Source organism: Callorhinchus milii, unplaced genomic scaffold (assembly GCF_018977255.1).
Source record: "Callorhinchus milii isolate IMCB2004 unplaced genomic scaffold, IMCB_Cmil_1.0 Scaffold10, whole genome shotgun sequence".
Classification (NCBI taxonomy): Eukaryota; Metazoa; Chordata; class Chondrichthyes; order Chimaeriformes; family Callorhinchidae; genus Callorhinchus; species Callorhinchus milii.
Window position 1 is genome coordinate 7470433 of NW_024704751.1, and position 27055 is coordinate 7497487.

General features: G+C 42.7%; 1 protein-coding gene across 1 annotated transcript in view; it reads right to left on the reverse strand.

Moving 5' to 3' along the window:
- Positions 1-27055, reverse strand: part of LOC103180695 (serine/arginine repetitive matrix protein 3) — a 107158-nt gene that overhangs the window by 21594 nt on the left and 58509 nt on the right. The window contains exon 2 of the mRNA XM_042338568.1: positions 15505-15780. Coding sequence (XP_042194502.1) covers positions 15505-15780 — 276 coding nt within the window. The remainder of the gene's footprint in view (positions 1-15504; positions 15781-27055) is intronic.

Below are 27055 nucleotides of genomic sequence, written 5' to 3' on the forward strand. Positions count from 1 at the left end.
GCTCTATCTATTTTTTCGACTATTCTGGGCGGGGCGGGGGGGGGGGGGGGGTGGGGGAACCGTCGCATTGTCGGATGCGATATTAAACCAAGGTCCCGTCTGCCTGCTCAGGTGGAACTTAAAGTTCCCTGTCGGAAAAGAGGAGTGGGTTTCTCCACCCTGGTATCTGGGCTGACAATCCTCCCAGATAAAATGGGTCATTTCACTTTGGTGGGTGTGCGCGGGACCTTGCTGTGCGCAAACTGGCTGCCGCGCTTGCCTACAAATAGACGGACACCGCGATTGACAGCAATTATGGTTTTGACGTCTCGAAGGCAAAGATTATTATTGTGTCCATATTCCCCCACCAGCGTCTATTGGCTCCGTGCAGTAAAAGCCAGCGAACCTCAAATCCTCAGACACATTTCTGTGCTCGTCAAGGTGTGAACTCAATTTTTTTTAATGTTTTGATGCAGGAATATTAGCACGGAGATTCAAAGGTGCCCGGTGGTTAATTCATCCACACGGGCTCCTTATCTGTGTGCTCCTGTCTTGCCGGAATATCAAACCTCACTCTACCTGGCAGCCTCACCAACCCGCCTGAAACTGGGCTAGTCGCAGTTTCAACGAATACAAAATAATTCTGTCTGACACGATCTAGCAACACGAACGCACGCACAGTGGCGTGGCTGCCAAAATACTGGCAGCTCTGTGGCTCAGCGTCTTAAGACAATGAAACGTACGCAGCGATTTGTGAAGTCCCAGGATGGGGGAGAGGGGGAGAGAGAGTGGGGGGGGGGGGGGGGGGGGGGGGGGGGGGGAGAGGGGAGGGGGGTGGGAGACAGAGTCGCACACGCATAAAAATTGTGTTGTGTGTTTCAGCTTCGAAGATTTAGAAGCTGGAGGCAGGGGAAGGAAGTGCAGAATATATTTTTGTTGTTACCATAGAAACACTTCTCATCACTTGCTGCCCACAAATGTGCTCTGGCTAAACACGGTTTCTCGTGTCAATGCAAATAACGTGACTCTGAAATAACAGTCTACAGTGTTAAAGGCATGTTTCTAGGAGTTAGACTTTAAATGCTATTTCCTCCAACCTTTCCCCTCCCTTCTCCCCCCCAAGGTGTCTCTGCCCTAAATGCTCCCTCCCCGATGTCAATCAAGTCAAAGTGAACTACAGCCAGCGACCTTTTATTGATATGGTTCGCAAGCTTGGTTTCAATTATTATCATTAAAACAAAATCGCATTTGATATTGCCCCTTTCACATCTGGAGGACGTTCCATAACTCTTCACGAGATTTACTGTAAAGTGTAGTGACTGTATATTCTATAAGCGAACGGGGCAGCCAATTTGCGCACAGCAATGTCCCACAAACAGCTATGACGTGGGGACAGAACGTCCGTGGGATGTTTGCCAATCTCCTTGAAGTGTTGAGAGCTGAGGATGTTTAAGTCTAGGCGTTGAATAGGGGTGGGGGGAACCCATTACTCCCTGTGAGTGGTGAGATCTGAAAAACCGAGTGAATTCATTTCCACTGATTACGTCAGAGAGCAGTGAAAGCCCACGGCACTCTCAGCGGGAGCAAGGTCTCACCCACACACCCATCCACACACCCACACACAGATATACACACACACAGATACACACACTCCCATAATGGGAAATAGCACATGGTTACAGGGACATTCAAGTATATGCAACGTTGCCATTGAGTGCTTGGATGTTATTCATTCAAAAATAACAAAACCTTCCATTCTCCAGCAGTCTCGATCAGCACCTCCTCAAATAATTATTGGGGATGGGTAGGGGTGTCAGAGGAGAGAGAGAGAAACACACCGTGAAACTTTCTGCTACAACAGGCACATTTTGCTGGTAGTTAAAAGTGCATTGCTAACATTTGCATATTAAGGTGCTTAATTAAGGTGCTTGCAAATTAAGGTGCTTGTAAATTTCCCTATACAGCAACGATGCTCTTCTAATTAAAGGTGTTAATCTGCTTTATTTTGGTTTCCTTTGTTAACAGCTGCAATCACAAAAAGAATGAGGAAAGATTAGTAAACGTTTGTTTTTTTTTCAAAAGAAGTGTTTAAATCGTAGAATTATTTCCCACCACTCGCCCCACTCAAAAAAAATGAATGCATTAAAAATGTACAGAGCGGAAGCTCTCCTTTGTCTCTACTCATGCAGTTCAGTTACCCTGCTTCCAATGTCTGAATACTTAATAATAAAATAATCCTTGTATTTCCTGTGAAGTCTTTCCCACTGGGGAGGATGTCAAGGAGAGCTTCACAGGATTTAGCATTTTAGCATTTATATAGCGTCCTTCACATGCGGTAGTGTCTCGAAGCACTACCTTAAAGTGCTGTGACTGCGTATTGTGAGGGGGAAGACAGCAGCCAATTTGCGCACACAACATCCTGCAAACAGTCTTGAAGTGAGTGACCAATTTGATTTGGGGGATTATTGGCCAGGACACCGTGAGAAGGAAAGTCCTTTCTCTTGTTGAATAGCACCGCAGTGATCTTTAATGTCCGCCTGAATAGGGCACAGACCTCAGTATAATGTCTGATGCGAAGGATAGTGCCACCGACAATGCAGAGCTCCCCCCACTCTCCCCGCACCACCCCCCACCCAGCACTGAAAACACTTAACTCTTCTCTCTTTTAAAAAATAATGTTCCATCCGCAGCTGACATCAGCACACTCTCCTTCCACAGTGTTGGAACCATCAGATTAGGGACATATTTGAGGATCTCATCAGTCTGATTCGACTCTGGTGATTAAGTGATTTGTCCAAATCAATAAAGCCCGTTGCACATTATTTGATGTCAAACTCTCTTTCAAGGTCTCTTGTAAACCAATTTTACTAAGTGTTCATGTGCAACATGACCTGTATTTTTCAGACTCGGAAATCCATTAGGCTTTTAATGGATTTGGGGGGGAAAGGAAAAAAGGAAGCTGAGAAGATGTTTCAATCCAAGGAAATATTCTTTGATGTGAAAGGCGAGGCTTTGAAAAGTGATCAAGCTATTCCTTAATTGTAAAACTATCAATATATGCAATAATCAATCAGTTAAAGAACAACAACTTGCATTTACATAGTACCCTTCACCTAAGGTAGTGTCTCATAGTGCTTGACGGTTGCGGAGGCTGAGGCCAAGCCGGTGGGAGGTGACCATAACTACGGTTGAAGAGGAAAGTCTTTAGGCAGGTCCTGTAGATGGAGAAAGGAGGAGGCAAGGTGGAGAGATTGAGGGAGAGCAATCCAAAGTTTCGGGGAGTAGTGGCTGAAAGTGCAGCCACTGATGGTGAAACAGAGGACAAGCAGGAGGCTGGAGCCAGTTGAGCGGACGCGATGGTTGGTGGAGTGGGGAGTCAGCATATCGGAGAGGTAGGGAGGTTCCAGGCTGTGAAGGGATTTGAAGACGAGTGAGAGGACTCGTAATCGACAGGTATGAATCGGAGCAGTGTAGCACTGTAGTAATAAACAGGTCAACGCCAATGCCATTCACAAGGCACTAGAGAAGCCTATTCACAGACTCAGGAACCGAGGCACACAGAAGGCCATTCGGCCCTTTGATCCCATGCTGATGCCAGTCCCCTCCACTGGAGCCGCGAGCACTAACATTAATTCTAACCTTTCTGCTCCTGTGTCTCAGTTCATGCAATTCAGTTGGATGGTGGCTGTTGTCTGCCCTACTCGAAAGCAATTACAAACCTCATACAGAGATACTTCAATAAGAAGGTAATCTGTGGTTTAGCAGAGTAACGGCTGATGTACAAGAGTGTACACAGCCTGAAAGCACCACAGCCTGTCATGTTTGCTCAAGTTACAAACCACTGGCGTAATGAGTCGTATTGAATAACCCAACATATTTTCAACAGTGGAATTTGGATTGTGGGTTGAATGCCTCTGTGCTATCAGCCATTAGTGACGTTCTTCGTGAGGATCGCTGGAAGACCCATCAATGTCCGTTGATACGTTCCAAGGCATCAGCAGCAATTGCTAAAGACATCATGCTTACAGAGCATGAGATCCCCAGACTTCAGTGACTGTATCAGGACTGTAGAAATGAAACACTTAGCAAACAGCATTTCCTCTGTGACTGTTTTCTGTTTAGTACCAATTGATCGACTCTGTTGGGAGAATTTGTGTAAAATACTCAGCAGTGCTCATCCTCAAATAACCACGGGAATGGTCAACAAAGGAACATAGGGACAGGAGGAAGCCATTCTACCCCTTGAGCCTGTTCTGCCATTCTATTAGATCACAGCTGATCTGTATCTCAACTCCAATTACTCGCTTTTTCCCCATATCCCTTGACACCCTGACCTAACAAACACCTATCTACCTCAGTCTTGAAAATTTAAATGGATCCAGCATGAACAGCCTTTTGGGGGAGAGAGTTCCTGATTTCCATTACCCACAAAGCAACCGCAAAGCAAGTGTTGGTGTGCTAACTGAATGCTCGGAGGGATGAGAGAATAGTCTGAGAGCGAGTTCACTCTCTTCCCCTCCCCCACTCAGAATTTTGCTCCCATGACCAGCATAAAGCCGGGATCAGCCAAGTGAAGTGACCACAAATGTTTAGGTGCAAATGCAGCAGCCATTTTCCTTACAGTAAGGTTCCACAAACAACCATGATTGTAGGTAAATTATTCATTATGCCTGGAGGATAGTGGGCTACATGGAAAAAAACTTCCTTTCCTTTGCAAATAGCACAGGTACTGCCTGTCATGCTAGGCTAATCTGATCACAGCCTGAAACTTTCTCCAAACAGCAGTGACAAATAGACTTTAGGGCCGACTGAGTGTGTTCTGTTCTGCCACAGAAAACCCACAGACGATTGAGCTTCGATGACATGCTTGCACTGACTTCCGTGACCCGAGTGATTGACATAAAGAACACTTCGCTCCATAATAAAGTGGCTCGTTGCTAATCCTCAAAAGCCACGTAGGTTTTTAAACCCACGCACAATACTGTTCTGTCATTGCAGGTCACATCCTACCAGCGCCAACTACACTCCTGCAGGGATGGGGGGGGGGATGATGGAAGATTAAGTAAAGATTTTTAATTAAGGCGCACAACATCCATAACCCATTGATGATTTTATGGAATAATTTTTAATATTTCCGCAGTTTCCAGCAAACAAGAGATTAGGAGAACAACACTGACTTCAGACAAGATTGATGAACTTGCATTAAGGAATCTTTGGGGGAGAATCCAAAGAGGTAAGTTTATCAGGCTCCAACAAAGATCTTACCCACTGACGATAGGAGACAAATGAGCCATTTGCTATTAATGTCCTTAACTAACTGTGACAATAATAGGTGTATAATATGCACTTGCACATTAATCACATCTGTTCTATGATTACAGTCCACGTAAATCTCACTGATGTACATTTGCCCCCAACAGATTGGAAGCTATTTGCAGTCAGGTATGAATTACTTCTCTTTTTAAACAAAAAATAAATGAAATATAGAATATTGCGAAATTACATCCATAACCTTATCAGCACTGAAAAAATGTGAGTTATAATAAAAAAAAGTGACTAAAATGTGAGTCATTGTCTCCCTATTTAAACTGTGTAAATCCTCGTAGGGACAATATAATGTCTTGCGTGTGTGTGTGTGTGTGTGTGTGCATAATAAACCATCCACTTGGCATAGCTCTTTATCACTTTGTCAAGATGTCTCAAAGCGCGTCAAAGAAACTAGAGTAAAGTGTGGTCACTGTGTATTTGGAAGGTGGACACAGCTGCCAATTTGTGCACAGGATGTCCCACAAACAGCCATGAAGTGACTGAATCTTATCAGAACAATCTTATCTGGGTACGTTGGTCAGGACACCAGAAGAGAGAAACTCTACTCTTTCTGTGTGTGTGCGTGTGCACCTATGTGTGCGCGCGTGTGGGTTTGTGTGTGCGTGCGTGTGTGTACACGGGCGTAGTGTGTACAAACGTGTGTGTGCATTGTGCATGTTTGTGTGTGTCGGGAGGGGAGGGGAATGACAACACACAGGTCAATTATCTGATTACCAACAATCATCCTGAACCTAACAAATGTTTTCAAAGTAATAAGCACGAAAATCTTTGCAGGGATTTTGAGAAGGGGTTGTGGCTTCAAATTGTGGCGAATGTCACTGATAATTCAGCAATCTCCAGCAGTCAAATTCTGGTAAATTGACAGGACATCGCAAAACCTGAATTTCTGAAGCTCCCTTCCCTCGATGAAATACTGTGGCTACGAAAGGAGAGGATGCATCTGTCTTTGCGGCCTCCTTGGGGAGCAACGAGTTAATTAATGAAAAATAATCAAGTGACAGAAATAATTAAATTCGAAAATACATTATGTCAGAAACTAATCATTGATTCTTCTCATGCATTTTTATGTGGGGTGAGGGGGTGGGGGCAATAGCAAAGTACCTGTGAGGGAAATGCAAATGTCATTCTGTTCCCCCCACCCCCAAAACATGCTCTGCACATCTGACGAATTACTGCAGAAAATTTCTTCCTAATCACCAGAGTACTTTAATAATAATAATTTCCGTTTCATTTAACATCATTATTTCAAATGCACCTTTGTGGAGGTCAAGGAGCCAGCAATTAATTGCAGTTACTTTTTTTTATATATATTGAGAAATGTACAATGTGCGCTGGTAATGAAGTGGTAATTTATATGCACCCACAAGGGTGTGCAAGGTGACAATTTCCCTCCAGTGACAATGCGCCGAGACTCAACTCAACTCACCGCAGGCTCAACTCGCATTTATCAAGATCAGAAGATGGTGTTGCCGTCAATAATAAAGCAAAACATCATTACACTCAACAGCAATTACCCACCAGGCGCTATACAAATGTAATTTGTTGTTGTTGTTGTCGTTGTTGCAGGGAGAAGAGCAGGGCACAGTATCCATGATGTGTTCTGACCATGTGCCCTATAGAGTTAATGGTGCTGAAGAGTACGTGTTTGCTACACGCTTCAAATATTTAGCAACTGCTTCAGTGTCTCGCAGTGTTTTAATGAATACACATACCATTACCATTTCTCTCTCCTGCTTTCAAGGTTACACTCTTGACGGTGAGGTTATAAGTGAAGCTGTTGATGCCGGTTTCCATTACTTTAGGCTTCTCTGAGCTGAATCCCAGTTGTTAGTCACCTGCTCAGGTACTGAGCCTCTCTAAATCCCTGTGGATAGCGTTCTCCTTCCTGAAACAATGTGCCATCTCACCACATAGAGCATCAGCAGCAAAGTACAGAAAGCAAAGCCTGCTGACAGCCACCTCACACCGCTTGTTAATAAGATCACGGGACAATCACAACTGCAGGGACAGATCCCTGAGGAAATTTCAGGTTTACGTCTTCCCATCATGAGAAAGACCTATTTTAGTCGCCCTGTTTTCCTGCATCCAGCCAATCGTCTATCCCAATTTGTGGCTTACCTTCAGTTTCCATGAACCTTAACCTCAGTCACAAATGTTTATTGGGCAGAAGTGCTTGCAAACGGCGGTCTATTTCACTTTCTCATAATAAGGTACATTTGTAACCTCATTATGTCTGTTTCCGAAATGTGTCCCAGCAGGCTGCAGCCAGAGGGAAGCAACTAGAGGCTCAGACATTGGATCCTGTCAATCACTAGGCACTGTGAGGAAAGGCAGAACCAAGGCACCAGTCTAAAGTTTGACAGCTTTATAAATTATTAAGGCCCTTGCTTCTCACAGGTTAATAGGAAACGTGATTTCTTTGTAACATTTCCCGTAAACCCCCACCCACCGAAAAATTAAAACCCATTATGGGGCTGTATTCCAGATGTTCGGCTTTCTTGAGCATTAATTTGCTATTAGCGACATCCAAATGATTGCATTTTTAGAAAGGTGGAAAGCCGACTATAGGGAAATCGAGTATCAGTGTTCAGGTTATGCCGAGCGTTCAAATACACAGTCACTACACTTGACAGAGATACCCTGCGAAGCGCTTTGAGACGTTTCGATAATATTGATACCAGTATCAAATGCGAGGATAACTTTATTATTTATTTGTTATCAAGCAGTGTAAGTATCCTACTCCAAGTATCGTACATACTTCAATAACTTGAAGACACTTTTAACTGAACGGTCTGGGGTCACCTTTCAGCGTGAATGTGGCCTGAGAAACCCAAGCCAAAATAACAACAGAAAGTACGAGATCCGGGAATCAGGAGGCAAATGGTTAACATTTCATGTCGGAGCCTTCATCAGAACTGGCCACAGAGTTACACTCAAAACCCTTGATCATCTACACTCCGGGAAGCTATCCTGCGTGAAGGGCACTATGTAAATGCAAGCTGTTGTTGTATCGTTCAGGTATCTTCCAGTGTATTTTCTGATTATTTCCATTTTTTTCTCTCTCTCTCTCTTAAACAGTAACTTTCAACCTGTGCATTGAACCAGTGAGCCCGTGTGTTAACCTGACGGTTCAGCAGAACGAGAAAACAACACCTATTTATAGTTGAAGAAGAAATTCATAGAGCGTTGGGTGAAAAAAACCCACAATCATAATAGATTCTATGTGGTAATTAACACAGAATTACGAAACGTTGCATTTTTCACCCCGTTATTCCCGCGGGCTTCTTCTTGGTCCATCACGTCGGATCCTTCCGGTTTTGCAAAGCTACCGGCCGGATTGAGCTCGGAGCGATGGCAACGGTAGGCGAAGTCTCCTGCCCTCATCAGCCAACCTCCGGGTTGGGAGGTGGGGTGGGGGGGTACCAAGTCGGTCATTGAGAACCAGCCACAATGGGGTCCTTTCAAATCAACACAATCCTGAAGTTCTCAGAGCCCGACTCCACCGATTCACCACTTTCCAAATAAATCACTCGCTCCCCATCTCCCTACGGCTTGTTTCCCTGTTAATGGGGTCAACTTCGCAGCAGTGGTTCCTCGCTCCAGCCCGATGATACGTTTTAGCCTTGGCTAATATTAAATCCTGCTCATTGCCTGTAGGTTCCTCCTCGCCTCTACTTCCGTCTCGCCCTTTTTTTATTGCTTGTGAATTTGCTTGCAGTACATTTGTATGTACTGGAGTAAGTCTGGCCCTAGCTTTCCTCTCCAGTGGTCTAATTAGTCCACACTTTTCTTACTGTCAGTCACATCATTGCGCTCCATTAACCATTCCACGGCTGACTGTACCGATGAGCTCCCCAGAGACTCACAGGGGGCTTTGAACTTTTATTGGGGAGTGTGTGTGTATGTGTGGGGGGAGTGGGGTGGGGGGGGGGTTAGAAATATTTAATTGCTCAAATGCTTCAGAAGTTAAGTCACATCAAAGTGTAGAGAAACTGTCTGATTCTACAAATTTCTCTTCGCTAAAATGCTTCAGAGAAATCAGACACATCGTTTCTGTAGTTTCTGAGACATATGTGTAGCTTGACGGGAAGTTGAATGCCTTTGGGTTTTTTTTGCATATGGATACGTTGTAAATTAATTTATGCTAATAATTTATACACAAAATGCTCTTTTAAAGTGAAGTTACTTGATAAATATTCAACAGCACAAACGATTGCCTGGCAATAGTCTTTCTTAAGGGAACATTGGTTATACAGATTTAATATCAATTAGCTACCATTCACGCTCAATTATTAATATTTTAATATTAAACTAACATCGCTCGCAACAGAATTTTTTAATGTACAGTATTTGCACAACTCGATTGTTGTAAACATAATATTCAGATGGTTTCCCAGGAGCTGATCTAAAACTCAAATCTCAATCACTCATCAATAAATACACCAAAATATTAATCAATGTTCTTTGTTGGTCTTTGTGTAGCACGATAAACACCATTGTTAATTGGTGTTTGATACGGTGCCCTTCACATAGGGAGGACGTCACAGGATTTCACTGTAAAGTGTAGGTACTGTGTGTTTTGTGGGAGGAGCTCTCTTCCTACACCTCTTTGTCTTGTTGCCTCTCTTGCTGGAACAGGCTCATTTGGGGGACGGTGGAAGCAGAAAGTGTTGATTCTTTCAAATGCAAATTACATAGATTTCTTTTAGGAAATAATATTCTGGGACCCATTATGTATTATCACCCTTTATTAATAATCCCACTTCCCAGCACTTTCACCATATCCTTTAATAGTTTTATAGCTTAAGGTGCTTATCCAGTTCCCCAGTGGTATTCAATGCCTAATGTTGTAGAAATAATTGTAAGGAAGAGCGGGTTTAAAATATCAGCACTGGTGACCAATTCCTGGTTTGGGTATATTACATCCTGTGTTACAGTCGACTGCAGTCATGTTTCACTGTTGCCTAGAGAAAATGAGTTACCGAGAGTAACTTAGAAAGAGCCTCTTTACATGTCACTCTTCCATCCGGTTATACAGATCTCAGAGCCCAGGCTGACACCAAGCCAGAAGAAAAAAATTGTAGATTTCACCGTGAGTGAAAATTGCCATCCGTCATATGCGATTGGGACAAACTGGTGATTTATTAATAGAAGCTGATAATTAAAGCTGTCAATTTGAACATCCGTAATTTACTCAGGATGTAACGACCTGTGATTTGGCTGGGAAAAAGCAGCTGACAGGCGACTACTGTTATCCAAGCTGCTGTTTTCAATGATTTGGGTCGAATACGTGACATTTCTTAATGGTTTACCTTCATAAAGGATCTGTCAACCTGCGGGAACTCTGCTCTGAAAGTGAACCACTTTAGAGTGGAGGTCAGTATGATATACTGCTGACATTTAGAAATTGACGGCAGGAGTCTTTCCATATCTCAGATTCCGTATTAAGGCATCCTGTTGAGAAATACTTTACGTTAGCCCCCACCCACCATTGTCCTAATCTTTTCTGAATATTTTCATTACTTGTACTTTACAAAGTCAAGGTTTTTTTCCAAAAATAATGTTGGTTTCTTCTGGGAGGGAAGCAGTTTGCTCACAACTTTCTGTCCTCACTGCCCTGTGGCGAAACATCCTGTCCTTGGGACCTCACTGCTTGAGCCCTTGGTTCAACCGCACTGGAATACTAATGTGATTGTACAATCAACAATCAATTCCCTGCTGATGTGCATTGGACTCATTCAAAAACACTATGCCATTTGGACTTGTTCTGATGCGCAGGCACATACATATTTGTACATACATTGCAGAGGAAGTCAGAACTTCCACTGTGTGTACCTTGCATAATGTGACCAATTCAAATTTGATTTACCTGTTCATGTACTCTCTATGAGGCTTGAGTGTTGGATTTGCAATGGTAGGACTCGCAATAGGGTGGCTCCAATTAGCTTCATGATACACACATACACACACATTGGATTTGGGGTGTTAAGCTATTACAGCTGTCACTTGCTGCACCATTGGGCCACCATCCAGCCTGGGGCTTGGTGTTCCTGCAGTGAAACAAACCTACGATGGCTTTTATTTGCTGCTGTAAGCACCACTATCAGAGAGCCGTAAGACGACTTGCTCAAGTGGCGATTAGCAGGTTTATTTTGAACAGGAAGATTTACTAGTCTATTTGTCAACCAAGCAGAAGCGTCAGAGCAAGGCAGAAAAGGATTCAACAAAGAAAAAGCATTTGAACGGTGGCCATGCTGACTCGAGAGGATTGTCCTTTTATGATGGCACCATCACCAAATCTATTATAATTAAAGTAATGTAAAGCGCTACTCAGCAAAACTAGCGGCTCCCTGAGCAAAGGCTACAAGGAGTCAGAACATTGGCAATTGTCTTTTTATGATACTTGTTCTCGAGACTAAATCACAAGTGGAATTGGGTGCGCGCCAATCTCTTAGTGTAACTCACACACCTCCTACTTTGATCCACATGGGTGTAGGGCTCGGAGTTAGCAGAACAGAAGCTTTGTGATCAAAGTAATCAGTTACTGCACAAGCCATTAGGTCTCCAGTTCTGTATTCAAGTGATACATAACAAGTTGGATTCGTTTTGCTACTTATTTACTTGAAATTGGCAGAACAAATGCATATTAATTGTGCAAATTAAATATTATTGGAACCCTTAAGGCTTAATGATCAAAATGGCACTTGATAAATAACATCAATGTGAGCAATTATGTTAGTCGCTGAACCATCACAAATATGACACATTATCTAAGTGTCTTGGATGTAGGTTCTTGGGATGGAACAGCATAAATTTCATCGGCTCACAGGGTCAAAGCCTCTTCTCCAAATCTCTTTGTATTAACATGTCGGTATAATCATAGCAGGCAACTGAGGACAGCCAAATAATCTCTTCCACTCAGCCTTATCCTAAGTCCTGACTCTATTGGGAGTTCTTTATGTGAATGAGTTCCAGTTTACTTTGGTTCATGAATACCCTGTTAATAGCCTATCTGTAGACTAGCCAAGATGCACTGTATCCAATGGCAAAAGTGAGAAAAGAACATTCAGTCCATCCCCACAGTCTTCCAGAAACTACCCTTTTTCCTGATTCCAGGGACAAAGTTCAACATCGATACATCCTGAACTTTAAGGTAATCAAGCAAACATTCCACATTATCCATCACCTGATCCTGCACTATCATTGGATCATCTACCTAGGATGAGTGATGAACATGCTGATGGTCCAAAGGAAACCCAATGAGTCGATTAATGGACAGGTGGATGGTCCAATTAGAGCACAAATTCATTTTTAGATCCTTGAACTGTAGGTACTTGAACACACCAAAACCAGCATAACAACAATAACATGCATTTATATAGCGCCCTTCATGCAACGTAGGGTCCCCAAATGTTTAACCACAACTTTAACAAACTGTTGCTGCAACTTTTGGACCAAAAAAACTCATGCCTTATATACATCTCATTTGACCTCACCAGCATTTTTTTTAAGTTACATTCAATTGTCCTCCACCCAGTATTTGATTAGCTTTCCTGAGAGCAATTTCAAATTGACTGCAGGGAATGATCAATAAGCACACCCAAAACATTTTCCTTCTCCATCTCTGCTAATGGGTACTCCTTCATATTGTATGTGTTTGCTGTTTCTTGCTCCAATATGCATTACGTTGCGTTTATCTGCATTAAAATCCAACTGCCACTCCTTGACTTATCAGCAATACTCAGCCAAGGCTGGAACCATTCCATTAGGAGCAACTGCTTTCAACAAAGGAGCTCTGAGCTTTACTCACTGGCACTTAATCAAGCAATGGATCTCTCTCTGCAGTGAGTGCTGAGTTCAGCTTTTATTTTTTAATTAAATGTAGTGTACATGATGGCCGAGAAGTGAAACTGACATGAGGTTCAACTAATGGATGCCATCTCCTTTCCGTGCCCAATGCTCCACGGTGGCACTGAGTTTCTCTGCATCCCTCTGTATTGCTAGAATTTCTGCACACAAGGCGAGTAGAAGTCGGTTTGGCTCAATCTGTAGTACAGGTACCTCTGGGTTAAAGGGCTGGGGCTGCAAACCCTACATTGGAACTTGAGCTCATAGTCCAGCCCGAACCTTGGAAAATCCTTTCTGTAACGTCTTCATTCATTCATTTATTCATGGCATGTTCACTGCAATAATCCTGCACTGCCCCATTTCTTAATTTGATTGTTACATAACACTACAATTTCTCTCTCAATGCAGAGGAACACAGATATCACAATAATTGTAACTGGTGAAAAGCAACAGCATTGTGTGCCTGCCTAGACACAGCTGAGCACACAGCATCAACAGCCATGTGGTATAGAAGCCAGCACTGCAGATTTATTCAACTGAATAAACCATTTACAATACAATGCTGATGTAAATATTTCAGTGGTGCTTTGTCGTATTTATACTAATAATGTAATGCTTTGTACCTATTTATATATCGTTATTGTTATTATTGTCAATGTGCCTGTAGTTTTATGGCAATGTGAGCATCACTGACCAAAGCAGGTTAGAATGCAGAATACGACTTGTGCAGGTTAAAGTCTGCACCTTGTCAGGGATGTACAGTGAGCAAACACCTTCAGTCATGAGTAATTTACAGTGCTAAGGCAGCTAAACACCTCAATCAGTAACGTAGGCGGATAGTATATTAATTTCAGTTTGTTTTTCAATTCCCAGTCTATAATTACTTTGAAGTGAAAGTCCCTGCACCACATACTGAAAGACCGCAGTGCCTCAAATAAAACCTCGCTGCTACCAAAATTAGACATTTCCATAAACTTCTAAAAAAAATGAAATCTAGAAGAGATTAATATATTAGAGCCGGTTCTCTAATTAAGCAATAAATCACAAAGCAGCCAGGGCATCAAGAGTTAATGAGGATAGCTCTTTAATTGCTACTGTTTTAATTGGCAATCTGTGCCACCCACAGTGGAACTATCAGCCACTTGCAAATGCCAGCAAGGGATTACGAACCAGTGCAAGGCCTGGTTTATTATTTCACTATCCTTCCTTTTGTGTGAATTTACATTATTAAATACACTATAAATAAAGAATATGACCAGCAATTAATTATCCTGGAATATGTTGTTTTCCAATTTATCTAATTTTCTGTTGTGCAGAGTTTGAGCAGACTGAAATGTCCACCTGCTTTTCAATTCTCTACCAACGTAATTCCAGCAAGTTTAAACAACAATTAGAAGTGATGTTCTTTAAAGGGAATACTAAAATCGCTAGTGGTCGCTTTTATGTTTTAATTAACAAGGATGGGAGGAGTGCTGTCCTTTAACTTAGGGGAAAAATAAACACTTAATAAAAGGAGGTTAATGGCACTGAGCCACAGTGATCATAAACACTTTGATGCTGCTGTAAATTTGGATGTAACTTCTGCAACGATTGAAAGTCCCTTTGGTACTTAACTCTCGTCTCTGGTCAAGCATTCTGAACAAAAGCTGACAAGTCGTGTTCTCAAAGCCACAAACGGTAAGTCTGCGCACTCACAGCTTCTTTCTGCTTTTTAAGCTCAGAGTCTGAGATATTCTCTTTCTCTTTCTGTTCTCTAACCAATGCGAAGTTTCACCCAATTACAGTATGCCCTATTGCTGGCTCCTGCTTCTATAAATACACGATAGAGTTTGTAGCAAAGCAACGCCTACAGAGAAGCGATCGTCAAACTGCCCCAAACCCGGGGTGGTTTCTTACTGCAGAGGTAATAATATAGCATTGAAACATCTCAAAGAGAATCCCAGATGATTACCAAATGTAGTTTGAAGTCTGATATATTTTATGAATGGGGGGGGGGGATGAGGAGAAGTAGACTTTGCAAATGTTACATTGGAAGCCTCGCCAGCAGTCACAGTGGGGGGAGGAGGGAAGCACCTGGGATATAAAATCAGGATTAATTTAGGAGTTACTTTGAACTCGAAGCTCGTTCCATGCATGCCAAAACTTCACAATGTAATTTTTTTAATACAGATAAATTACCTACTGCAACTTTTGCTAGGAAACTGCTGTTTCGCCCACAAAAAAACAGTCACTCCACTTTACAGTATATCCTGTAAAGTGCTTCAAGATATCTCAACAACATGATGAGGCACTCTTATCAAATGCAAGGATTATTATTACGGCCATCGCTCACGGGATCAGTGCACCTACCCCTGCTCTTCCATCATCTCGTGGAGCTCCATGCACTTGAGCTCGACACGTCTTTTTCTCTCGTGGTCCAGGATCTCTCGGTTGGCCTTTTTTGCCAGACCTGCTTCCATTTTCTTGGGCTCCTCCTCGGCCTTGCACTCGGTGCTGTCTCTGCTCTGCCGGGCTGCCTCGGTGCCTCTCTGTCCACAGCCATTGGCACAGCTCTCCTGGGGAGTGGTCATGCTCTCACCGTTGTTGTACATGGCACTCGGACTGAACGGCTTTGCAGCTTCAGCTCTGAGGGAGGAAAATAAGAGGAAAGATAAGGTTAACGAACTTCAGGTCCAGGCTTGCTGATGAGTCACACTACATCAATCAGGATAAATTCACAATTCTGAACAGAGGAAGACTTGGCTGCTTATAAAAACACTGTGTTCTTTTTAAGGGCTACCATAAGAGCACCTGGACCTTTTGAGCTGGACAAGCGTTGCTTAAAATTCCGAATGAAGTCTCCATTTCATAACAAGTCATCCTCCACTGTACAGCTGCTCTATAACTTGCAGCACGGGGCAGATCTGTAACATCCCATCTCCGGCTCAATAACCCACCCGATTAATTAAACCCCTCTGCTTGTCCCTCACCTTCACTTTACGTGAAGCGCTTGGAAACGTCTCAGCGGCGTGAAGCGGCGCTGTGTCAAAACGCGAGGATCGTTACAACAACATCCTCAGGCACGCGCGCGTGTTAACGGCCAAGCCTGCAAACCAGCACGGTTGGCGGTCACAATCATAAATCCGAAGGCTCCATTAAAAATGTGGTTTACCGTCCAGGGCTTTTGACACAAACGACTGCGTTCTTGTTGCTGTGAATGCTTCTCCTGCCTCCACCGGTTGAGGCTGTAAAGCTGCTGTCCGCGGTGCTGAAAGGACTATTGTGTGTGTGTGTGTTGCTGTCCGCGGTGCTGAAAGGACTGTTGTGTGTGTGTGTGTTGCTGTCCGCGGTGCTGAAAGGACTGTTGTGTGTGTCTGTGTGTTGCTGTCCGCGGTGCTGAAAGGGAATCAGTCCCTGGTCGATCTATTGTATGTGTTGTTTTTCCTTAGATGCTGAAAGGATCTCTCTCTCTCTCTCTCTCTCTCTCTCTCTCTTTCTCTCCTGCTCTGTGCTCTGAGTCCACAACGCCGAAGGCAGACTTTGCTGAGGCGGCTGCAAGTTAGAGCTGTAAATATCCTGGTGTCTGTGTGTGTGTCTGTCTGTGTGTGTGTGGGGGGGGGGGGGCACTGAGGAAGCAGCCGGCTTGGGCTACCCCACAATTATTAACGCCGACTGTCCCAGAGCAGCTCTGACATCCTACTGATCCCCTCCGCAATCTGTCACCACAAAACAGTCTCTAGTGGCCAAATAAGAAGCGATTTTGACGACACGAAGACTCCGAAGAACCTGACAATAAAACAGACTGTCTGCAGGGGACGGTGGGGGGGGTGGGTGTTGGAAATGTTCTCCTATCAACCACGTTATATATAAACAAAATAAATACAAGTATATAAACTGAAATTAAAAACTGTCCCTGGAAACAATCCGCGTTTACGCACTCCATTCGCTCCGTTTGCACATAGGGAACCTCACACTCCACACAGTCTCCTTAAGGCTCAACTTTCGTGGAAAATTAGCAAAGAAAACCACTGACAAAAACATCAAATTGCAGAATTGCAGGAAGTCCAGCCGTGCTAACAGAAACAAACAAAAACACACACAATCAAAAAATAAATATAAATAATGAAAGAAAGAATAATGAAATACATAAATAAATAATGAAATGACAGCCCGGGTTCCAGGAAAAACACTGTGTAGATTTATTAATACAAATAATAATAATAATAATAATTATTATTATTATTATTGGGGCTTAAACCGTAACATCAGCAGGAAAAGCTTAACTCAGGTTTGGTTCTCACGGTCTCAAGTCATTCAACAGCCCAGTGACAGGCGCTTGAATTGCAGTATAACTTGCAATTGGTACTGATTGTGGTGGTTGGTTGTTGGTGGTGAAACTCTCTCTCGGTTGCTGACAGTGCTTGAATGGAACAACAACAACAACAACAACAACAATAATAATCATCCTTGCATTTTAATAAACAAATAACTAAACAAAGAGAAAAGAAAACGTGGTCAATGCAGTCACTTACCGAGGATTGGATTAACACTGTATCTGTGTCACTCTCTCTCTCTCTCTCTCTCTCTCAGCATCGCCTGCTTCTATATCCCCGGACACAGACTGAAACCATTCACTCTCTATCCTATACTTGTTTAAAGGCTGTGCAAAGCCTCAACCCAACTAAACCAAGTCCTGCCTCCTCTCTCTCTCTCTCTCTCTCTCCCCCCCCACCCCCCACCCTCTATCTGCAGCCTGGGTGCGTGTTTCTGGGAGAAACAGGCTGCGATGATGTGGAGAGAGAGAGACAGAGCACACACACATACACACAACACACACACAGAGCAGCGACCAATGTGACTCTCAATATGAAACCCAATCAGCTACGATTTTGTCAGCTCAAGTTTCTCCAACGAGAGGTTGTCACCACAGCTCCCACTCCCCCACTGCCTTCCCGGGGGGGGGGGGGGGGGGGGGGGGGTGGCTGATGCTCAGGTTCCCCCTAACACAGTGGGTTACACAAGCACCGTTTATGCCCCCCCACTTCTCCTCTCTCTTCTCCCCACCTCCAGTCATTGAGTCTCTCGCTAACGTCACAGCCACAAAGGCTTTAATCCTCAGAGCTGCGCCTATGCGGGTGTCGAGGCTCTGGATCACATTTTAACCCTTCCAGTGCCTCGCTGTTAGAAAGACAGCAGCTTTCTTCTCTTCTCAGGAGAGGGGTGTGTGTGGATTTGTAGGGTAGAGTAGTAGATACTTGTTTTTTTTCCCCCACAGAATATACTGTAAAGTGAACTGACTGTATATTGTTTTGCCCGCAAAATGTACAGTCCATTTACTTTCCCGTGAAGCGCTTTGAGACGTCTCAATGACATGATCAGGCGCTATATCAAATGAAAGGATTATTATTTATTATTATACGCTACCTCTTCTGACTGTAACACAATGTCCTTATCAAATGTCTTTCCTCCAAGGAGACGTTTCCATGGAGCGTTAAGCGTGGCTAGGCTGTAGATGGGATGATCCCAAGCTCACACAACACACTAGCTTAGCCTCAACATTTACCTGAGCTTGTGAATTATTGATATGAAAGAAAGCAAGAGGGGGTGAGGGGGGCGTTTGATATCTTTCATCACTGAAATGCGATCAAGTGTACAGTGGGTACAGCCCTCCCCCTGCGCAGTAAATTAATCCCATGGTTGAAAGGTGAAACGGATACATGGGTTTGTGTGTTGCTTTCACCTTCGCACGGAAAAATAAAACATTTCCTACCACTTATGCTAACAGAACATTAGGTTTGGATGCTCTTAAACATGGTGATGGGTTTCCATATGTGTCAGACACCAGGCTAACCCCCACAACACAATTGCCCAGTGATTTACTGAGAGACATCCTCTCTTGTCTCGCGCCCCCCACCTGATCTTTAGAAAAATATAAAAATCAGTCCTTTATCTGGAAAATTTGTTTAAAAACTAGAACTGCAACTTCTCCGCATCAGTCTTGTCATTTGGAGCAGAGAAAAAAACAATAACAAATGACTTACAAGCTGACTTCTTTGTTTAAAAGTATCCACAGATATCTCAGTGCAGGTGACTGCACATTAAATGGCTAATGATACAATAACATAGGACAGCACACACAGAACCAAACACTGTGAATATCTTAACCAGTAAATAATAATAATAACCCTTTCATTTGATATAGCGCTTTATTGTGTCATTCAGACATCTTAAAGCACTTCACAGAATATACTGTAAATTGAATTGACTATATTTTGTGGGTGAAACACGGCAGCCAATTATATTTCTTAAATTGTACTTTGGGCCAGATGGCAATCCATGTTGAAAAATAACAAGAATGTTAGTAAGTTTCACCCTCCACTGGGTTCCCGCTCTCGGCTGTGCTGCTGTGGTGAGGACCCAGCAAAAGCCAATAAACACAGGGTCTAAAGCGAGTCTGCAAGAGCATTCATCCTGTTACTCTTGTGAAGCTCCTGTTATTCATCATCAGCAAACCTGGCGATCTGGCAGTGGCATTTCCCCCCCCCCTCCTCTTCCCCTCCACCCCCCCCCCCCCCCCCCCCCCCCCCCCACACACACACACACGCATAAGAGAAGAAAGCAAAACATCTGTACTGATATAGCGACCTTCACATAATGATATTGTCTCGGAACTCTTCCAAAATGTCCTGATGTAAAAACTGTCAGTGACCCTGAGCCACACTCCACAACAATGGAAACAGTGAGCGTTGTTATGGAAAAACAGGATCTGTACTCTGCATGGATTCCTTGAGCCTCCTGACCCCTTGTGTGAGCGCTTTAGACAGTTATATGGAAACCATAAAGGTTCCACAGATCCCTCGACTTGATGAGCATGAAAAGGCACAATTTCATACAAAGAAACCAGTCTGTATCAACTTTATTAAACTTGGGTCTTTCGAATGAGTTCATTAATTTTGATGTGTTTTTACCAATTATTTGCCCTGATTTATTAATAACAACTGTCGGAGGTGCTTTCTTTCTTGAAAAAAAATGCTCTTTATGTAGTTCAGTAAGTATCCATCAGTAGCATTATCTGTTCTAAAAATGAAGACCAAAGTCCAATTAAGTCTGAATGCATTCCGTGTATGTAACGTAATTATCTGAGCCTCCAGCCACATTGGTTGTAGAGTGACAGGATGGACACCAAGATTGAACCTCATTGACATTACAGGTGTACAAATTGCAGTGAGCAGATTAATATGCTGAACATGAATCAATTTGAGCATTTACAGAGTGTCATACAATGCCAGCCACGGGAAACAAGGGCCTCAGCAAATGCCACCTCAATTTTAGGCCTACATGAACTTATGAGACGGTTTTGCTTGAATTTGTGGTAGTGCTTGATTTTATACTTCATCAGCATTGCACAGAGATTCTGAACTTGACCTAAAGGGTCACGAGAATTGCATGATCCAGCTTTTTGTTGACCAAAAAAGGTTGTTAAACTGAGTCACTGAATGATCAAGGACAGGCATCTGACAAGGCTGCCAAGCAAGCAATTATGAGTGAGTGTTATAGCTGCTGGTGCTCAGGTAGTCCTGCAAAGGTTGCATCAGAAGTAACCATATTTTCACAGACTTCACGGATTTTGTGCTTGAAAATGCATGAACAGTCTTGTCCTTGCAGGACATTATTGGCTGCCGCGTTTCGCCTACAAAATATAGTCAATTCGCTTTACAGTATATCCTGTGAAGCGCTTTGAGAAGCCTCAACGTCATGCTAAGGCGCTACATCAAATGCAAGTATTATTATTATTGTTAATTAATATGCATCAAAAGCATTCACTTCCAAAGAGGTGATTTATCAGAAGTTGTCCCCAAATAAAAATCAATACGGCTCTGTGTTTGTCGTTTCACTGTATTGCAGTTTAATAACACACCATACTGCAGAGCCTTGGTGAGTCTAAACAAAATTACTGATGCGTGTAAATTATAGATGCAGGTTTCATTATTTTAATGTTGTAACTACTTGAAAACGGTATTAAATGGATGACAAGTTCTCTCGTTAAGAAGGCTTAATCATCTCCAGCAAGTTTGCTCTTTTTAATGGAAACAAACATTTTGATTAGCTATGACAAAACCAATGCACACTGGAAACGTGTCCTGAAAAGTAAAACAGCACGACAGCTCATGTTCCTTTAATGCCGAGAGGGAAGAGACATGGAAGTACATTTGATAAGCCGAGGATGTCAGTTCCATTATGTAATAATGAGTCACTCTCGGCTACAAAGTTAATGATCTCCTCAAAGCTCTTCACCTTTGTTTTGTATCTGACTGACATCGATGATGCCAGCACACATTTCAAATGAGTGCAGTTGACAGCTTTCAAAGTTCTGTAATACTACTACTAATAATAACCCTTGCATTTCATATAACGGCTCATCACATCGTTGAGACGTCTCAAAGAGCTTCACAGGATAAACTGGAAAGTGTGATGACTGTGAGTACATCTTGTGGGTGAACCAGGTGATAGTATCTGCAACAAATGTTAAAAAGCTTTTTAAAAAAAAGGCAATAAAATTGTAATTGTAAAAGGAGGCATTGTAAATACTAAAGAGAAATGTTAACATCAGGACACAAGTGGAACTAAACGCTGTTGGGATTGTCTTTATCGGTCCCAGTTCTACCTTTGAGAACAGTTAAGAACAGAACCTGAATTGAAACTGAAGCACTGGGGCAGAGATTACCAGTCAGAACCCAGCCGCACTCCAGAGCCTGACTTCTATATTTCACGTTGCTGAGAATCCAGTTATATAGGAACAGGAGTAGGCCATTCAGCCCTCGAGCCTGTTCCACCATTCCATAAAATCATGGCTGATTTGTACCTCAACTCCAGTTATCTGTCCTTGCCCCATATCCCTTGATACCTGACCAAACAAATATCTATCCACCTCGGTCTTGAAAATTTGAATGGATCCAGCATCTTTTGGGGGAAGAGAGTTCCAGATTTTCATGACCCTTTTGGTGAAAAACTGCCTCCTAATTTCACTCCTAAATGGCCTAGCTCTAATTTTAAGATGAAGCCCCTTTGTTCTGGATTCCCTCAGCAGAGGAAATAGTTTCTCTGTAGCTACCCTGTCGAATCCCTTTATTATTTTAAAAACCTCAATCAGATCACCCCTCAACCTTTGAAACTCAATTGCAAATATCGCAGGCTTTTTACCTAAGAGTGAAATATGGTATTTATTACACACAACGACACCCAGCATAGAACCATGTAGAGTGAAGTGTTGGAATTTGATTTTTATTCCATTCGTGAGCGGACTTGTATAACTCAATCGTCACATCGTCACTCATGAATTATGAGAGATAGGCTTCAGCCGAGGGATGAAATTTGTATTCAGAAGCTCACCGTGCAGTATTTTTCATTTAGCTCCACTTGCTGTGTTGGTCGCTCACTCGTGGAAAGCAAGCGACGTGAGGTAGTGGCATTGCATAAAAGGTTAGGAAAATGACCACTGGAAAGAAATCGAGTCAGAAAACAGGCACTCTGTATCTCTGGAAGTCGCTAACGACAAAGAGGGGCTTTTTCGATGCTTTTTCAATGCTTCGAGTGAAAGGCTTGCAACGTCTCCCATCTTGTTGGCAGGGGAACCATGGAGAGAGCAAACTCAAAGGCATTTTGGAAGAAATGAAATGAATAGCAATAATAATAATTTTTGTATTTGATATAGCGTCTTTTATGTTGGCAGGACGCCTCAAAGCACTTCATAGGATTTACTGTAAAGTGTGGTGACTGTACTTTCGACTTTAAGATCCTCACCCTTGTCTTCAAATCCCTCCACTCCTCTGCAACCCCCTATCTCTCTGAACTCCTCTCTCCTCAAAACAGTGCCCGTTGCCTTCGGTCCACCGGGTCTGGCCTCCTCCTCGTCTCCTGAGTTCTCCGCTCCACCCTCGGCGGCCGTGCCTTCAGCCAATATGCCCCGAGGCTCTGGAACTCCCTTCCTCACTCCCTTCGCCTCGCCCCCTCTCTTCTTATTTTCAGGTCTCGGCTGAAGACTTTTCTTTTCGACCGCGCCTTTGGTCACCTTCCTCTCCCTCCCCTTCCACCTGGGCTCGACCTCGGGACCCGTTACTGTGAAGCGCTCTGAGATGCTGTCCGGCGTGGAGGGCGCTATATAAATCCAAGTTGTTGTTGTTTGCAGGCGAACTACAGTGTAGTATAAGAAAGCTTTGTGGGTAAGTAAGATATTAATGCACTGAATCAAAGGGCATTTAGCATAAGAGCAAAGTTATAATAGGAGTATTAATATGTGTGGAGGGAGATGGTTAATATGGCTGATGTTCTGTGTCTGGCCAGATTTTGATAAGGTGCCATTAAGGTAGTGTGAGGTATGTTTCTCTGAAGTCTGACTATAAATTCAAGTACTGAACACACTATATCTTCTCCATGGCCTGTACCTTTCAAAGTGGAATGCTAATAAATATTGTTTTTGATGTGCTCGAGTAGTTATCGATGCACATAGAGATACAATGTATTTTTTTGAAAACCTGTCTTTGTTGAATAAATAAAAAAATGGGAGCTGAGGCGCCGTGGTGCACCGTACATGAACGAGGAGAGAGATAAAAGATAAAAGATGAATTCTCAGCATCTGATTACCGCATAGCTCCAAAAGGAGGTTTGACAGCGTCAAAGGCACGGTGCTCTCACAATAAAAGGAGTGGGTGTGCAGAAAGAGAACGATGACGGCAATGGATGTTGAAGGATATTATTCTTTAATTAGGTTCCCTCAAAAGATGACTCAAGAGTTTGCAAGGAAAGCAAATCTGCCTTGCTGAGGAGCCACGCCAGTTACTATTTTGCAACTGCATAATCCATATGCTTTAACTGGTCCTCGAGGGAAGTCAGTAAAGATACCAGGCGCAGATTCAAGGTCATCTTCGAAGTGTTGATCACTAAAACTAGCGAAAGTTTTTGTTACGTGCTACTACTGAGATTTCCCATTCTAAACACGTTTGGTGCTCTTAAAGATCGGCAGATGGTATGTTTTCACTGAGGACCTAGGTGAACCCAGGTTCAAGTGAATAAAACAATGCTTGCATTTGACATAGCGTCTTTCACCTTTGAAGGATGATTCAAAGCGCTTCATTCGATCAATGTAAAGTGTATTTTGCAGGCAATGGTAATGCAATGGTAAGCAGCGATCAGTTATGCAGTGTCAAGCTCCATTGTAAATTGTATGATGTGAAGAAGCTTGAGAAGATAACATCTGATATCGTTCATAATACTGTAGTGTTTCTTCTTACTCTGAATCAGTGAGTCAGTCAGGCCAGGCATCAGATGGCTCAATCTCAGATCTTGCCTTTCAACTCAGGGTTCGTAAGACACCGGCTTTTTGAGGCTTTATTGTTTAGTGAAATTCTACTAGAAGGCTAACCGGCAGTCAAATGATTGCACTACTTGGCATTATTCACGATGCAGCAGAAGCCACTTCTTTTAAAATCAAGTGCAGAAAATAACATGTTTTAGGATTAGATGCCTGTTTTAAAAGCCAAATGACAGAACTCTAAATATCCACGACTGTTTGTGGGACACTGCCATATGCAATTGGCTGCCGCGTTTCGCCCATGAAATACGCAGTCTATTCACTTTATATTTTGTGAAGCGTTTTGAGACGTCTCAACGATGTGATTTGGCGCTATATTAAGTGCAAGAATTATCCAGTATAAATTGTTTCCGTCTCCGATACCACACACAGCCACCTGATCAGCTTGTAGCTGTGTAACACAGGTATAAATGGACGCTTTGTTTCCCCCTCCCTTCCTTTGTTCAATTCTTCTAAGAGTTCAAGATAAGTGGTTAATTGGCAGGATGAATGCCGGGCACGAGCTGGTCTTGATGTGAATGGCCCACTTTCCCAATACACCTTTCACATTCAGTAACAATGTGGTTCTACTTGGCTGGGCACCTTATTACATACTTCAGTGTTAAAGAGATGTTTGCAGTAGTAGCAGTCGGCTCCAGCAGTCTAATTGAAATTGTGGCACGTCCTGGACCACAGTAACAAAAGGCTCTTGTGTGAGCGTGAGTCAGGAAATTCCCACTCGGAGCAATTTCTGCAGGTTTCAGATTGACAGAGGGATCGTGTCCTTATCTGTATGTACATGTTGAACCCATTATTAATATCACAGGAGAGAACTTTAACTGGTGAAGAAATAGCCTTTGACACGGAGATGAGGAATCACTTCAATCATATTATCTCCCCTGAATTATTATCAATCTGGCAAGATTAACATTGCTATTCATCTTAGTGTGAAACCCATTTTTCACTGTGTAGGTTTCGTCTCCATTATATTAATGGAGCTTCGACAAGTATGAAGATTGAGGGAGAAAAATTAACTAACTGTTCAGCCTACTTTCATCAAAGCAAGCGTCCGGATTAGTTGGACTATTCAATGTAGGTAAGATGTCATCTTTAGATTGAACAAATGCAGCTAAATAGCTACAGGCCGGGAAATCGCTAGGAATTCAATCGTTTTGTTAATATTTGGGATTTCTCTTCTCTTTGTTTAGCAGCCAATTGGTACCCAAAGTTGGCAAGCCTGGTCTAACGTTTTCTGGAGAGACCTTGTGTTTTCGATAACGTTTTGACTCACACTGTCAGTGCAGGCCACTGATCTCAAAGGTTCATAAGCAATTTTTAAATAAACAATTTTTTTGTGTTAATAAAGCCGACTGCTTATCCAATGTATTTCGCCCGCAAAATACACAGTCACTACATTTTACTATATAATCTGTGAAGCGCTTTGAAACGTCTCAACGACGTGATAAGGCGATATATCAAATGCAAGGATTATTATCATTAGAAATCTAAACCCAGAGCCCTAAAACTCTTCGCACATGCACAGACTGTGTGATGCAGAACAAGTACAAATTGGGCCTCCTGCTCCACTACATCACCATGCTACTGTATTGGTTTTGCTTTGTTTCCAGCAGCATAACCAGGCAAAATCCGTCTAACTTCTGATTAAACTAACAAGCTTCCGATTATTTCGGCTTTTTTTCTCAGACAAAAGATTGATCAGAGATGTCACTATTGGATTGAGATAACACCATAAGCGACTTGGGGCATCTTGACGTGAAAGGTGCTAAAAAAAAATTTAATTTGTCATTTGTATCATATTGCACTGGCTGGTTGTATATTGTATATTTGTATTAGAACATTTACGAAACATGGCAATATCCACAACCCAATCCACGTTTCCTCTTCTGCACTAAAACAGCTTGACTGATGGATACATATAACGATTATAATAATAATAATAATAATCCTTGCATTTGATATAGCGCTTTTCACGTCGGGAGGACGTCCCAAAGCGCTTCACAGAATATACTGTAAAGTGAATTGACTGTATATTTGTGGGCGAACGCGGCAGCCAATTGCGCACAGCAATGTCCCACAAACAGTCGTAGATTGAAAATGACCAATTTATTATTGTTTTGGGTTTTTTGGAGGGATTATTATTAGGCGTGTGGAGTAAGGAAACTTGCCCAAGGTTTCGCCCTGCCTGGAATTATGCCTTCACCTCACTCTTCTGTTTCTTGTGTTCTACCCGTCTGTGGAACTGAATGGAAGTTTTTGAAGTTTGTGACTGCTGCTGTCTTATGCAATCAGTCAAATTCAGCTTGTCAATAACAGGAACTGCCTCGGAACTGAAGTGCTCATTATCCTCGAAGCCATATCAATATTCAAGAAGCACATTCAAAGCACTGACAGTCAGTCACTGCTCCAGATGCTCTTTTCTTTGTACATTACCCAGTGCACACTACTGTGGTTACACCACATCCTCTATAATATAATAATAATCCTTACATTTGATATAACATCGTTGAAAGAGCTCAAAGCATTTTACAGAGTATATTGTAGAGGGTGGTGACC